Source organism: Oculina patagonica, chromosome 12 (genome assembly GCF_052425735.1).
Source record: "Oculina patagonica isolate OP01 chromosome 12, crgOcupat, whole genome shotgun sequence".
In the NCBI taxonomy this organism is placed as follows: Eukaryota; Metazoa; Cnidaria; class Anthozoa; order Scleractinia; family Oculinidae; genus Oculina; species Oculina patagonica.
In genome coordinates, this window is record NC_135769.1 from 8,216,304 (window position 1) to 8,232,958 (window position 16,655).

At 37.2% G+C, this 16,655-nt stretch overlaps 1 protein-coding gene across 2 annotated transcripts in view; it reads left to right on the forward strand.

Moving 5' to 3' along the window:
- Positions 1 to 16,655, forward strand: part of LOC144633238 (uncharacterized) — a 66,324-nt gene that overhangs the window by 15,811 nt on the left and 33,858 nt on the right. The window contains exon 17 of one of the 2 annotated variants that reach the window (XM_078492070.1): positions 15 to 705. The exons of the other annotated variant lie outside the window; for it this stretch is intronic. Coding sequence (XP_078348196.1) covers positions 15 to 607 — 593 coding nt within the window. The 3' untranslated portion in view covers positions 608 to 705. Of the gene's footprint in view, positions 1 to 14; positions 706 to 16,655 lie in introns of those variants that run through there. 2 annotated transcript variants of the gene reach the window in all.

Genomic DNA, 16,655 nt, shown 5'->3' on the forward strand with positions numbered 1-16,655 from the left:
TAATTTTCATGTAGAATTCAAATACCACGCTTTTATAATATACAGCCAAGAGGATTCCCATTGGGTAACCGGAAAGCTCCTTCCTTTTCTTGAAGAGAAGAATCATTTAAAATGCTGCATTCACTACAGAGACTTTACACCTGGAAAGCCATTCCAGGAATGCATGGCAGAAAGCGTCTACAACAGCCACAAAATCATAGCAGTGTTATCAGGCAACTTTTTGAAGAGTAATTACTGTAGCTACGAGCTCAACATCGCTAAATATCGACTTCTAAACAAACGAGACGACAGTCTGATTATTATAAGGATCGACAAGGAAGATTGCCGAAAGCTTCCTCGAGAGCTTAGAAAAAGAAACTTTATCGATTATTCTAACTCACTAGAAAGGCCTCTATGGGAAAGCAAACTGTTGAGGTTTCTCGATGTTCAAGATGACTCTAGAAACCAAGGCACGACCGAAGAGCAAACAGATTGCAATAATACCGACAGTAATAATATTTCCGTAATATGTAATGGAAATACTTCAAGAAATGGGGGTAACATACAACATACCTCTCAGAATGATGCCGTAGAGATGCACGTAATGGAACGAGAAACAGCGCTTTAAACTGATGTCGCATTTTTGCTGCAAGTGACAGTAAGCAAGGTACACGGTAATGATTCGATTAAGCGCCCTCCTTCCAATAAGCGCCCCCATTCGAATGTGTTTTTGTTAATAAGCACCCCTATTCCAATAAGCGCCCCATTCATTAGCACCCCCATTCTTATACGGCCCCTATTCTTAAGGCGCTCCAGGACGGCAGGAAGCGCACGAAGACTCAGAACATCACCGACCGACTGATATACGTAAATAAATGTAAGTGACTGAACCAAATACTGACGTGATGGATAAAATAAAAAGGAACATTGGTGCGCAAAGAAAAATAAGCGCCCGCGAAAGCGCCCCAAGGTGAAAAAGAAAAGCGCCCGGGCGCTAAATCGAATCATTACGGTAGTATAAATTTCTGATTCTGGGGAAAAAGTTCTTATTTTATTATCATGGCAAACTGCTCATTGATGGAAAGTAAAGATTGATTTGTGTCCTGAACGGTCCAGATTTTTGGCTTTACAAAAAAATTCACCAACTGTTTCATTATGCTTGGCCCCAATTTTTGGCTCAACGTATTGAGAAGTCGCTTGAAAAAAAAGATGAATGAAGGTGCTTTACAATGTCTCGTGCTTTACCTTAGAATGAACGTCTTACCCCTTTTGTCGATATTGTACGCACGCTACAAACGTCCATCATCTTGGTTTCGTATGGTAAGCGCAGGCTGGAGAGTACCAAATGTGTCGGGGTGAGGGGTGGGTTTCACAGGCGGTAGATTTGGCACTTTCCCAGGTTGCACTCGGTACTTTGAGACAAGATGGCGACCGTTAAGTGTGCTTATACTCTCGACGAACAGTCTAGGAGAAGTTCATATTTGGTATACTCGACTTTTTACTGGTTCAGGTATACTATAAATAGCAATAAATATAGCATTGAGATCGTAAACGAGTTTTTGTAGTTGTTTTAGACCTCATATTACTTAAAGGCGAGAATTTTAAGGCGCCTTAAGCCAATTTTTACCTGCGATTTTTATAAGAGAAAGGGGGGCTACCATTAAACAAACCAAAGCTTTTGTTTTTGTTTATACATAATTACATGTATTTTGGCTTAACAAGTTTTATTCTGGACTTTGTTTCAACGAGATAATACAAAAAGAGTTGCCCGATAACGAGATTTGCCGAAGTGTCAGCCCAGAATCGAAATGCGAAGTTGCAGTGTTAAATTTAAAGTAACAGGCAGGTCATCTAGTTAAAGTGTTTATATATGCCTGTTCTTGAAGGCATCCGCTTCAAATGGGTAAAACCGAGTTTGCAGGGGCAATTTTTATGTGACAAATATTTGATCATGTAGATGTGACAATTATTTGTCAACAGTTCAAAGCTAGGTGAGCCAGTAATGACCTTGGAAAGCAAAGAAGCGCACAGAGATACGCGCGGACTTGCCAAATTGGAGTTTGGAAGATTGGGGACGACATATGCCTTCGCAGTATTTGCAATATTTACCACACTATATGCGATGAGTCTAAACGAGCAATTTTCCGTACGTGACAACTTTTACTTGTCACATAAAAGCAAACACGCCAGCTTCTCAGCAAATACATGTTGCATAAAAATTGGCCTATTTTCATCGTCTAAGTTAGCAAATACAAATGTTCACAAAAAACCGCTCGTGTAAATTGGCTTTAAGAGGCGGGATGACTAGTGAGCCTAAGGAGCCCGGTCTTGGCCATGTGTTCCTTCCCTAGTGGAACATTATAGTCTTCAGTGTCTCTCCATAACCACAAACACGTACTGGGTAGTTCCGAATGATGTTGTAAAATGTAAAATGTAAATGTAAATGTTGTTTATAGTGGTCATGCACTTAGCTTCGAGATAGCTGGTTTACAGGCATGCCACTGAAACAGAGGAAACAAATTTTTAAATGAACATAACAAGGTTAAAAATCCCAACTGGTAGGAGGCAGACCAGTTGATTTTATACAAAGCGTGACCGAGGATTTGAACTCGGGACAACCGAGAAACGAATCCAGCCATTAGCTTATCACAGTTAAACTCAGATGTTTTATCTTACCTGCAACATACTGTTCTGTTTATACCAACCTTGAAGTCGCGCGTCCAGTATTCGTCACTCGGAGAAATAATAATCGATAATGGACCAACATACCACAACGAAGGAACAACAATTGAGTCGAAGCTCTCCTTACAGACACCTTTAAAGTACAGACACCTTCCTATTAAAGGTCCTAGTCAGCCACACCTTTGTTTTTGTTTACATGCGAGAATTTCTGTATTGTATTTTTCCTAGAGCGTGTTTAAACGAAAGAGCTCACTGTGACACTGCTAAAGGTAATTAAACAGACTTTCAATAACACAACTTACAGCAATGCAATACGATTTCGCTTCATCATACACTTTTCACAAGTTCGATGCCATTGAAAATGGCGGAGGCTGACTAGGGTCCTTTAAGGAGATATCACTTGGTCCGGAAGTGACGGAAATTCATATAAACCACCTTTGTTATATGCCTTGGACACCTTCATTTTACGGACACTCTTTCCTATCCCTTTCGACTGTACACCTGATTGCTTTACGCTATAGAAACCTGAAAAAAGCGCTAGCACCGGTAAGGCATCTTTTGATCATTAGAATTGTTGCAGGTTTAATTCTCCCTTCCACTCACGACTGTGATAAGACATAAATTTAACATAATTGGGAATAGTAAGCAATATTTTGACCGCGCACATGTTACGTACATGCAGCCCAAATATGGTACTAATGTATTTTATGTACCTACATAAATTTAACATCCTATTCCAAACACAGTAAAGCCAAGTGACTCAATTTTTACCAGACCAAATAGTTTTCTTTTAAAAGCGCACTTTTCATTTCTCACTGCCGTCTTGGCATGGGTATTGTCCTCTTTTTTGATAAACGCCAACTCGTTGTGCCATAACTAATGGAACATTTATCATATTAATTGCTCTCATGATACCTTCCACTCGCGACAACCATTAGATAAAAACACATATATAACATATTAAACACATGTGGGAAGGATAGGGAGTTCTTTGACTGTCCAAGTTTTACGTGAGGCCTTATGCGTCGCATGGTGCAGAATAGTCTGTGATGACGTTTTACGTGTGTGTAGCCCAAATACAGTACGTAGTAGATTTGTTGTAGCTACAGAAACAGGACTCGCTATTTCAAACACACTTGCGCCTAAATGACTCACTATTAACTAGTTCCCTTGCTCGTGTTTTCTTAAAAGCGTGCTTTTCCTTGCTTACTGCCGTTTTGTGGTATAGGTCTTCGAAAGCTGTTATGGTCGCAGGGGCTTTCTTTTATTAGAAATAATACGCGCAGGTATACATCCCTTGGTGATTTCTGATGTTGACTCCAGGCGGAGCTGCACCGTATATTTTTGGGCGATGACAAATCGCCCTATGTTGTGGCCCTAGTTTTCGTGTGAGAATTACCCTCGTCTCCAGGATCGTCTCGGCGACGAGTTTTCGAGGTTGAGGATTGGTAACTAAGCACATGCGACAGGTCACGTAAGGTATTTGTTTGAGTATTTATCTGCCGCCAGCCGTCTTGGTCGTGCAATTGTGAACTTGTGAGGATTTTCGTGTTGCGAGAAGCCTTGACTTGAGGATTTGTATCTGTTATTTTTGCGCACACCTACAGACACATCAAGAACTCTAAGTGCACGCATACTAAATCGACATACTCGCACAGGAGATAGACGTTGAGGGTCTATATTACAATTGTGGTTTTCGCATCGAGCTCTCTCCTGTCATAACTGAAGTTGAACTGAATATAAGCATTGAAAACAATATAACACTGTCAGAATTGAAATGTTTGACATCTGAACTACTGGCGACATTGTGATTTAAGCTTACGAGAAGTGCAGAAGAGTTTACTGTCAAAACTGCTGAGATTGCAAAAGATAGAAAGGTGAGCTACCTAAGTTTTTTTTGCTTGAACGTGTATTAAATATCGTAGATTATGGTGTCTTTAATGCAATATAGAGCGGCAGTGGGGTTACATAACGTTCACTGAAGGCCAAAGAATACTCGATCGTATGAGAGGGAAATTCTGGTCTATGCCGTTGTTCATGTTTTGCTGGAAGCGATATATCTGCCAAATCTGAATTAATCAAGAGTCCAAACTGGTTTCTCGAGATTTCTTTAGTGACCATAAAGCTGTGTGGACAGCAACCAAAAAAAAAATATATATATATATTTTTTTATATTATATATTATTTAATAATTAATACCTTTAAACCCCCCACCTCCAAAAAATTTCTTTTTTTCTATATTTTTTTTTTTTTTCGCGATTTTTTTTTAATTAAAAAATTTTTTTTTGTATTTTTTTAATATTTTTCTACCCTCTTTCTTGATTTAGTATTGACATTGTGAGGAGAAATTTGTAATGGTCACTTCTCGGTTTCAAAAGGTTAAAGAAGCATAATTTAAATGTAAAGTATGTGTTTCAGAAAGAAAGAAACTTAAATAAATTCAGCGTCTACTTGTGTTACATTTTAAAGGGTGTTGTTGTTAATCAGTCTTGGCATCTAAACAGATATGTCTTAGGGCTCCTTTGAGTCCCATGGGACCCTTTGGGTACAAACCCTCCCTTGTGACATTTTGAGTCACAAACCAACCATATTGCAATTGAACATAGAGTAGGTAAGTATACAAACAGTACACAAGGTAGTTATTTCTTGTTGTGGTCCATGTAATTACACATGTATGTTGATAATGATTGATTTGACATCTAATCAGGGATGTTGCTAAGAAAACACTAAGCCGGCTCATCAACAAGCTCAGCTGGCTTTTATGGCCTTGGTAGCTCTGAAAGTGTATTTAAGTCTTGGTTTTCATGTGAAATTTCAACTGGATGTTATTGTAAGTCCTCTATCAACTAGTTAAATTAGCCGGAAACCGGCCTATAGCAACACCCCTGCATCTATATGTACATGTAATCGTAATATACCAGTATAAAAATATATTACCTCATAATATTTACATGGGCATGTGTATTAGTTATTGTTAAAAAAATGTTGTTAATATTTTTTAACTATTGTCTTTTTCTTTTATTATGTTTACAGAAGATACAGATGTAAAACAACAAGAAAATGCACAAGATACAGTCTTCAGAGAATCCATAGATTTTCATTAAATTCCTTCTTCTTTTTTTTTTGGGGCCCCGGGTTCGCGCCTAAAGCTCCCTCGCTCTCTTATTTTTTTTTTTTTTTTATAACCAGGGCGCTGGGGCAGAGAATCCACTGACTGCCGTGTTATGTGCTGATTACTTCAACGTTTTCAATCTACATTTTGTCAAGAGACACTATGTATGTGTGATGGTGCCCATTACATTGGAACTGGCTTGAACTTATTGGTCTCTATACAATAATAAAAGGCCCAATCCTCACTATGAGTGACTGCTATATTCAGCAACACACAGTAAAAACCATGTAGCAGTAATATCCGAGTTAAAAAGAAACCGTGTTATATCCTGAATTGCTTCAGCAATGAAAAGACCCTTCAAACGGAGGTGTTCACTGGCTCACCATTATATCAACTTTACTTCCTGTACTCCACTTGTACTGTATGTGTGTATACGCTCCAAATGATAACAATATTTTGAAGTTATTGGACATATCTTGCATCACGGATTGTACAGTCAGTGTAGACAACTATTAGCCGCATTTAAACAAGAGTAAATCAGGTAGTAAATCAAGATCAGGGGCGGATCCAGGATTTCAAAAGGGGGGTGCATGGCAGACCATTAGGGCCTAACCCTAACCCTAACCCTAAGTGGCGGCAGACGGCGAAACGTGGCGTTACAACAACCAGACATGAGCGAGAGCTAATTTTTCTTTCTTTCTTTATTTTCTATTTCGAATAAAGTGACCTTTCGATTTTTTTTTACTGAAAAATGGGGGGTGGATATCCACCCTATCCACCCCCCCCCCCTGTATCCGCCCCTGAAGATATTGTATCAACCATACTTCCTGGACCTCACTTGTAGTGTGTGTATGTAACTCTAAAATTTAATAACAATATTTTGGACGTACTAGTCTTATCCTGCATCACAGATTGTACAGTCAGAGAAAACAACAATCAGCTGCATTTCAACATGAGTTAATCAAGATACATTATTTTAAGACAGTATTTTTCTGCCAAAGTTGTGGCAGCTTCCTGGCTTTCTAGTACAGTTGCATACTATGTTGCATTCCACTGTATAAAGTCACAATAAAAAGGGTCGTACAAGTTTAAATGTCAATTTTGTGATTGAAGCAGCTCAATATTTGCCTTTTATTTATTAACATTGGTTAGAAACTAACCTTCTTGCCTTGGAATGTGCAAATTACTAAAGAACACCACCCGAAAGCAACTTATTGCAAAATTTTATTTACTTGACAAACCCCTTTTCCCCTTTTATAGCAAATGAGTCAGTCTCTAAACTATCAACTTTAATCAACGATATCAATTTCAGTGTTAACAAGGATATCTTTTGGGCTCACATTTTCACTCACAACAATGACCTTTTTAGCTTTGTATGTAAATTGCCCATTGCAAATTACAAGATGCTGCTTAGAAAATGTCCATTTATCTATCTGAATATAGCGAATTTGTTTAAATTTGAAAGAAGTAATTCTCAAGCCTTAGGATAACATCACATAGTATGAAATGGGACAACAAACTAAGGCCAAAATGTCTATTCTCAGTCTGTCTGGGCTTCAAACATACTGACTTGCTATACTGAAACGTCATCGCCTTAGCATGCATTGCATGTCGTTTATTTTTAAAAAGTAGCAACGTTTCACTCGATTTATCTGGAAATGCGTAACCAAGGATATAGTGACCACTACTGATTAGCATAGAACTAAGGTTGAAAAATGGCCTGGATTTAGAAGCGAATATTTCAATTTCGGGACCTAGCTGATAACTCTACTCTACACAGCCGAAAAGTGTAGTCTTTATCTGCAAAAGAATATATAAAATCACATGTACGTTTTCAGTATTTCAAAAGTTATGACCGTTTGTATCAGCGCATGTGCGAGTAATGACAATATAAGCGGAAATGTTGTTATTACTCGTACATGTTAAAAAAGTTAAAAAGACCCGGATGATTTTGTATGCAGATGATGCTGTTCTCTTTTGCGACGCATCAACACGTCAAGAACTTCAAATTGCTCTGGAACGTGAATTCACTAAAATAAGTAATTGGTACACCGATAACAGGTTGACTATAAATGTCAAGAAGACCAAACTTATGCTGGCAGGCAGTAAAAGGATATTGTCCTTATTTGAAGACTTTGAGTTTCAATCAAATGGTACACAAATCGATCGCGTGCAGTCATTCAAATATCTGGGAGTAACAATGGATGCAAAATGGAGCTGGAAGCCACATATCAGCAATTTGCTAAAGAAACTAGGTCATCGACTTTCTCTGTTTAATCGCATATTTTATATGTTAGACAATAGAACTCGCATAGCCTTCTACAATGAGCTAGTGCTGCCACACCTAGACTATGCCGACACAGTATGGGGAGATCAACCCGGTCTAAAATCAGAAATGGAAAAATTGCAAAGTTTTCAGAACAAATTTGCGAAAAAAATTAAATTAGGCAAAATGTCTTCTTCAGAAGCTCTGAAGTCACTGAATTGGCTCCCTCTGGCTGGAAGACGTCTTTCTCACCGATGCACAGCCGTACAACATGCAATCAAAGGAGACATTCCGCAACATTTTGAAAGTTTTAAATCGACATTAAGAAGTTTACATGGCTTCAACACTAGACATGGATACCTACCTAGACTGCCTAAACCTAAAACGGAAAGCGGAAAGAGAGTATCCTACTTCCGCTTTACAAATGACTGGATGTCTCTTCCAGTATTTTTAAGAAAGCCAATGCCATGCGCGATTTTTAAGAAAAACCTTACAAGGTTCTTACTGGATAAACATTTTTAGACGATGAACAAATATTTTTAGTTGCACAATGTTATATAATGTTAATATATAACTATTTGAAATTAGTTGTTTTTTAGGACAAAGGTAGTTATTTTATATTTTTGATCTGTGACATTTGTACTTCCTTTTAGATTTTAATACTTTTTTATTTCCCATTTTTAACCTTAGTTGGTAGTATTTTAATTATTGTCCTAGTTTGTAATCTTAGTTAGCATACAACATAGATTTTGTCTTTTTATTGTATTTTAGATTTTAATGTATTTTAATGTTTAACATTTATTTTCTCAGAGGACCCTCCTGAAAACCAACCCCTAGGTGATTGCAGGCCTCCTCTTAAAATATTATTTATTATTATTATTATTATTATTATTATTATTATTATTATTATTATTATTATTTATTATATTCTGATATCAGGCTGATCCAAATGGTCATAACTTTTGAAATACTGAAAACGTACATTTGACTTTGCAGGTCCCGAAATAGAAATATTTGCTTCTAAATCAAGGCCATTTTTCAACCTTCGTTCGATGCCAATCAGTAGTGGTCATTATATTCTTGATTTCGCATTTCCAGGTAGATCGAGGGAAAAGTTGCTACTTTGTAAGAAAACTAAATATGTTTATAAGCGAATTGATATAAAAATTGTCGGTGTTCGATGCGAATGAGATATTTGACAGCGGCTCGAAAAATGCCTTTTTTCTAATTTTTCAGACGTTGCGGCGGGCCCGAAAGGGCAAAATATTTAATGGCTCCTAATGCGGCCAGAAAATAATTTTGAGTCAAACACATTTGTTTAAGTTTTAGCCTCGGTAAAGTCTTTCAGTTGCCAGAGTTTCAGGCAAAATTACTTTTTGACGCGAATTTGAGTGGGTGTTTTTAAGATAGACGGGCTCTTAAATCTTTCTGAGGAAACAAAACTTTGGGTGACGTCTTTCTAAGCAACGGTTTGATTGACATAGACTCGCACCGTTTCCAGGCACTGCTATGTCTTAAAAGAAAAATGCCGACTTTCCTTCCCCCCCCCCCCCCCCCCTGATTTCCAAGGATACATTTTCGGAGAGTATTTTGACAATTACAACGGTAGTCAAACGTTCTTCGCAAGGCTCGTGTCTATTCTCGACCTCTGTCCTTTACTGTGCAATACGAGAAAATAATAATAATAATAATAATAATAATAATAATAATAATAATTAACAAACAAAGAAGTCTAAGCCATGTTTTATATTGTCATAAAACACGACGGACTTTTGAGAACACGAGGGAAATGTAGAAAACATGAGCCGCAGGCGAATGTTTTCTACATTTCTCGAGTGTTCTCAAATGCCCGGAGTGTTTAAAGACAGAATAAAACATGGCTTAGGCTTCTTTCTTTGCTTTATGATATAGATTTTAGAAACCGCGAGTAAAAAGTTTAATTAAAAATAAGGTCTTGTAAATGTACAACGAGAGCGACCGAACAAGGATGAAAATCAGCAATTAGTTTACCGGAAAACCAGAAAACTGACACAATTTCATTCAGTGTTCGACGTAAAATAAGGCTAAGCATTTCAGGTAAGTTTGTTACCTTTCAATCTTGATCTTTTCTTTTCGAACTTCAATAAACTTCACCGACTCTGAGTGCAATTTCGTCTCAGCATAATATAGTAGTCTCGATGACAGCCGTCCCTTGCTTCGTTCAACTTGCACAAGGCGTATAATTTCCAGAAAAGCTATTGCTTCGGATCTTCCCGTAAACCTTGTCATAATTTTCCAGCATGAATAGACGATTTAAAAGGAGATTGTCGAAAAAAAACTTCGAAAGAAAACTCTCCCGCTCGCTTTCCTTGCGAGTTTCATTCAACTCAAGAAGTGAACACTGCGCCACAAATTTTCCCGCCTCCTAATTTCACTTCGTTTACATCAAAACGAAATGTCCAGTGGATTTATACTTTAAACGAATTTGATAAATCGCCCTTGTTGGATAGTGGTTAGCCAACGAACAGTCAACGACGCGCGAAGCACTCGAGGAAAGCTGACGAAAAACAATATAACATGATTTTTCTATGTTTTATACTCTGATAAAACATAGGTTTTTAGCCAATCAGAGCGCGCGTAGACTCCTATCTATATTATAAATAATAATAATAATAATAATAATAATAATAATGATAATAATAATAACGGTATTTATAAAAATCTGTCAATGAATGCTCCACAGTCCAAGTCTGTGCCCTCCTCTCGTAAACGAGCACGCCTTGTTAGCGATTCCTTTAACAAAATGATATATGCCTCTTGTAAGCTGCCGGCAATTTATACTCCTATTTTTCCGCCTAAAATAATTTGATATCCAAAAAAACCTACATTGTGTCAATGGGTGGTACTAGGGCAAATATCATCAAAAGAAAAGAATTAGTTTAATTTCATGCTGTCAAAGGCATTGCTCAGGAAAACGTCAAGTCACAACGGAAATTGTGTTCAGTGGTCAGATGAAACAGACAGAAACGGCCAACATGTCGGAGTTTAAATGCAAGCTGTATTTTCGGGTGGCTTTCCTCGCTTTACTGCTTTCCTTGATTTCAGGTAAGTTCAGTATCATTTGTAATGTCTCAATAAGTTAAAGTTTTTTGAATAAGCAACTGACTTTTTTTTGACGCGCTCTAAGCAGTTAAAGGCACATAACACTGCACTTCACAAAGGAAGTGATCCTTTCTTCTGATGGTTTAAAATGAAAGAATCACATGAGTTTTGTAGTTTCTTCACATCACATTTTCAAGTAATCCTGGCATTGGTCAGTGACAGCTTTGATACCCGGGGCATTTTTAGGAATTTACTCGTGTTTTCATCAACATGTTCGTCAGTTTTCAATGGCAATTACTTCCTGTTTTTGTGATGTGGACCTTTTTGTGCTCGCCATTCTTCTTCAGTTTTTAAGAATTATACATCTTCCAAACTTGGTTTACATCTACTGCAAATAAACAAGTTACTATCGGTTACACCCAGTTTAATCCCGCTTAGACTATGAACTAAAATAATAAAACCTTTTTTTGCCACTCTTAATAAATACTGTACTGCTTGAATTTTTGTATTTTTTTAAAATAGAGCTCATTCGTTTTAAAACGTTATTATTTAATTTCAACAGTTTAATCTGTTGATTTTTGAAGCCATCGACTCGCTATGCAAATTTGGCACGGTATGTAACACTTGATTAAGTTTTCCTTGTGACTATAAATAGTGTTAATGGAAAGAGTGATTTTACTAGGCCCATAAAAAAACTTACACTTTTAGATAATATTAGACACTACTTCCATTGTTTTCTTTTGTTTAGTTTTGACTATTACGCACAAACTGCTAGATATTGGCTGCAGTCACATCTAGACTACTAACTATAGTTACGACGGCGTTAACTATAGTTAGCTATTTCGGTAATGTGACCGCTTCTTTGTCCACCCTAACTATAGTTAGAAAATTTACGCCTCGCTGATCCAAACCAAAACAGACTAACTATGGTTATACCCAAGCAGTGTTCATGGGTTACGCCAATAAAAAGTTTATAAAAAGATATGCTATTCACCAAAGTTTCAGCCTCCAATGTTCGCTATAACCCTACGAAATCTTTCCCAAAACTCGACAACTGAACGCCGCCATCTTGGAGCTGGTAATGTATGCGTGACGTCAAAGAGCTCAGCCTGAAGTTTGGCGGGAAAATTTCAATAGTCGAAACTCCTTGTTTCTTTGTAGTGGCTTTTATTTGTGCAGCTCCATATTGCTCAAACAAAGCTCCAAGATCGGAGATACAACAATCTTTTAATATCCTTTAATATCTAAGAGAAAATTGCTCAAGAATGGCTTATAAGAATGGGCAGGGACGAAAAATTTCTGCCAAAGCGAACACAAATATTTGTGTTGCGAAAACTATACGGAAGACTGCTTCGAAGAAGATCACGTCTCCTACGTGAAAATACCCACACAAAAAAAGAGCCAGACGCAATACTAACCAATGATACGTCGACGTTATTTCACTTTTTACTTAATTTAAGGAAGGATTTTTAATCAACCAGAGAAACTCTTCTTGATCAAATATAAGATCGCAACTATACCAAAGTGAGCTTTGTGTAATTTTATGTAGTTGACTGACTGAGCTAGAAATGTTTGAATAATTCCATTTCAGACCAAGCAAAATTTTAACTTTAGTTATTACTTGTTTGTATCTTTTTCTCCGTCTTTTTCCTTCTATCATGTCTATATTTATTTAAATGAACAACCCAGTCAGAAAATTTTAACAACTTAGTCCGTTTTGTTATTTCTATTCTGAGAAGTTTTTTTTGCCAATTTAAGCCAATTTTTTGTTCATGCTGTGATTCTTTATATTTTTTTTTTCTGGCAAATAAAAATGGTTGTTTTTGTTGTTGTTGTCGTCGTCGTATTTTCTCGATTAAACGCGGGTCCCCGATTAAACGCCGGCTTCGTATAAACGCCGGGTCAAAACTGCTAACTTTTAAATAAACACCGGGGGCGTTTGATCGAGGTCCCAGCGCCCGGTTTATTTGTGATCGAGCAAACAAGTAAATATATTCTCTAAAATAGCACTGCTACGACAAACTGGTACGGTTTGCTGCTCTCGTAAATTTTTAAAATGTTCAAAGAAACATCCGGCGCAAAATAACTAGGATGGATGCTGTAAACAAAATGAAACAGCAATGTTCGCGTTCGTATTGTCATGACTGACGCACTGTTTTTTAGAACAGTGGAGGAGGACGTTTATAGCCGCGGAGGAAGTTGGCGACATTGCTGTTTATGGACTTATTGGTTCAGTATGTTCTGTTTATAACAAATCTTGATTGCAACTTGCACGTTCCGTATGCAATACTGTTACTTTGGTAATAATCATCCTCAGAGACCCAGGAACAGTTTTTCGGGCGGGACGACGAGAAAAATCGTGGTTCTCGAAGGATAGATGATAATAATCAGTGAAAGGTTCCGGCAATCTACTTTTTCATAAAAAGGTTAACTCTCATTATTGAAAACAGCAGAAAAATCAAGTTTATGAATTTAGTTCACACAGACTTGACTTTGACTTAAACCCTTTCGCTCCCCATGGAGCATAGGTCCACGGAAACCACTGCTCGCCATCGTGTTCTGTTTTGGGCTATCCTTTCAATCTGCGTCCAGGTGTAGCCTGCTTTGCTCGCCTCGTCATCTACCGTCCTCCTCCAGCTGTTTCTGGGACGGCCTCGGCTCCTCTTCCCCTGTGGGTTCCATCTCAGTGCCTGCTTGGTGACATTGCAGTTTGTTTTCCTGAGGGTGTGCCCAATCCAACCCCACTTTCGCCTTCTTATCTGGATTTTGATCCTTTCCTGCTCAGTTGTTGTCCAAAGCTCTTCATTTGTTATGACCTCTGGCCAGTGGATGCCCATGATGGATCTCAGGCATTTGTTGATAAAGGTCTGCAGTTTGGTGGAGTTCGCTTTTGTTACTCTCCACGTTTCAGAGCCGTAAAGGAGGACTGACTTTACGTTGGTATCACACAGTACAAATACAAATGCACAGTTCACACAGTACAAATGCAAAATTGTTGTCTTTTTTGTTAATGCTAGTCGAAAACGTTGAAAGTTGAAAAAGGGTACCTTTTTTCAAAAAAAATGCTGGTATTGTTAGCTTTTGATTGAAAATATTTGCACGTCAACATTGTCCGCCTTTTATGCATTTCCCACTTTCCAAAGAAAAACTTCAGATAGAAATGTAATCAGTGAAAAGTTCCGGCAATTCTACTTTTTTGTAAAAAGGTTAATTCTCATTGTTGAAAACAGCTGAAAATCAAGTTTCTGAATTCATTTTTCACCGGACAAAATGCGAAATTGTTATCTTTTTTGATAATGCTAGTCGAAAAGGTTGAAAGTTGAAAAAAGGTACCCTTTTTTCCCACAAAATGCTGGTATTGTTAGCTTTTTATCGAAAATATTTGCACGTCAAAATTGTCCGCTTTTTATGCATTTCCCACTTTTCCAAAACAAAGCTTTAAGTAAAAATGTCCATCTTTTCATTACTAAGAAGCAATGTTATCGTAACTACAAAAAGGTACCTTTTTTGAGGTTAGAAGCAATCTTATCAAAAGCGCGAAAAAGGTACCTTTTTCTCACTTTGAAATAATGTAATCAAAAGTGCGAAAAAGGTACCTTTTTTCGCTGCATTTAGAAATGACGTTTTTTCATGCTATTGGGATTGGAAAGACATTAAAAATCCTTTTGATTGACAGGTGTCAACCGCTGGCGCCATTTGAGTAATTTTTCTGCTTGAATCGACTCCCACAAGTCAAAAGACATACACCTGTATGGCGGAATATTTTATTTTTAGCGGCTACTAATTTAATCGTTTTTGTCATAGCAAGATTTAGCGACTATTTAATTTAGCGATTTTCCAAAGTAAAAAAGTCAGTGATATTGTGTAAACCTGTTTTTTAATGGATATATAGCTAAGATGGAAATAAATGTCCAGTAAAAGAACAAGCTCACTTGAAATTGAACGAACATTTGCATTGCCAGAAAGAACAAAGTTATCGGCAAATTTTTGCGAGTACTAAATTTAGCGATTTTTGCCCAACTCGCTAAAATCGCTAAAATTAGTAGCCGTTAACAATAGTAACCTTAGGAATTTCAGCGTTAATGGTAAAAGTAAAGGTAATTTTAATTTTTGCGTGAGCGAAACAAAAAAAAGAATTAAATTACACAAATAGCAGAGAAGTGATTTAAAAAAAAGGCTGAGCAGAGCGAGTTATGAGATTTAAGTGGTCTTTTTATCTTAGTGGTAGTCAGTATTTTCGAACTTCTTTTCGTGCTTTAGATTGACTCAAAAAGCGAGCTAAAATCTTTTACTCCTTGTCACTTATTTCTTGGCAGTACGAACAAATATAAAAATAGGCCTCTGCGGAAGAGAGAGTAGCGACAAAATACGCTAATATTAAATACACTATGCAATAATTATAACAATATTGAACTTCCATTTCTTTTAAATAGCAGATAACGATTTTGTTACTTCTCAGACCGTGAACAGCCCAACACCCAGGCGTTTCAGGCATAAGAATCCCCTAGAAACATCTCCGTACCGAGGAAGCTATATTCATCAAATGGCGTCAACGGTTGACACCTGTCAATCAGAAGGATTTTTAATGTCTTTCCAATCCCAATAGCATGAAAAAACGTCATTTCTAAATGCAGCGAAAAAAAGGTACCTTTTTCGCACTTTTGATTACATTATTTCAAATTGAGAAAAAGGTACCTTTTTCGCGCTTTTGATAAGATTGCTTCTAACCTCAAAAAAGATACCTTTTTGTAGTTACGATAACATTGCTTCTTAGTAATGAAAAGATGGACATTTTTACTTAAAGCTTTGTTTTGGAAAAGTGGGAAATGCATAAAAAGCGGACAATTTTGACGTGCAAATATTTTCGATAAAAAGCTAACAATACCAGCATTTTGTGGGAAAAAAGGGTACCTTTTTTCAACTTTCAACCTTTTCGACTTGCATTATCAAACAAGATAACAATTTCGCATTTTGTCCGGTGAAAAATGAATTCAGAAACTTGATTTTCAGCTGTTTTCAACAATGAGAATTAACCTTTTTATAAAAAAGTAGAATTGCCGAAACCTTTCACTGATTAAATGTCCATCTTTTCATTGCTAAGAAGCAATGTTATCGGTAACTACAAAAAGGTACCCTTTTAAGGTTAGAAACAATCTTATCAAAAGCGCGAAAAAGGTACTATTTTCTCCCTTAGAAATAATCTCATCAAAAGTGCGAAAAAGGTACCTTTTTCGCTGCATTTAGAAATGACGTTTTTTCATGCTATTGGGATTGGAAAGACATTAAAAATCCTTCTGATTGACAGGTGTCAACCGTTGACGCCATTTGATGAATATATTAGGAGCCCATCAGAGCCTAGCTTTCTCGGTACGGAGGTGATTTTAGGGGATTCTTATGCCCCGAGACTCCCCTGAAAACGCCTGGGCGTTGGGCTGTTCACGGCCTAACAAAAATCCGTATCTGCTATTTAACAGAAATGGAAGTTCAATATTGTTATAATTATTGCATGGTGTATTTAATATTAGCGTATTTTGC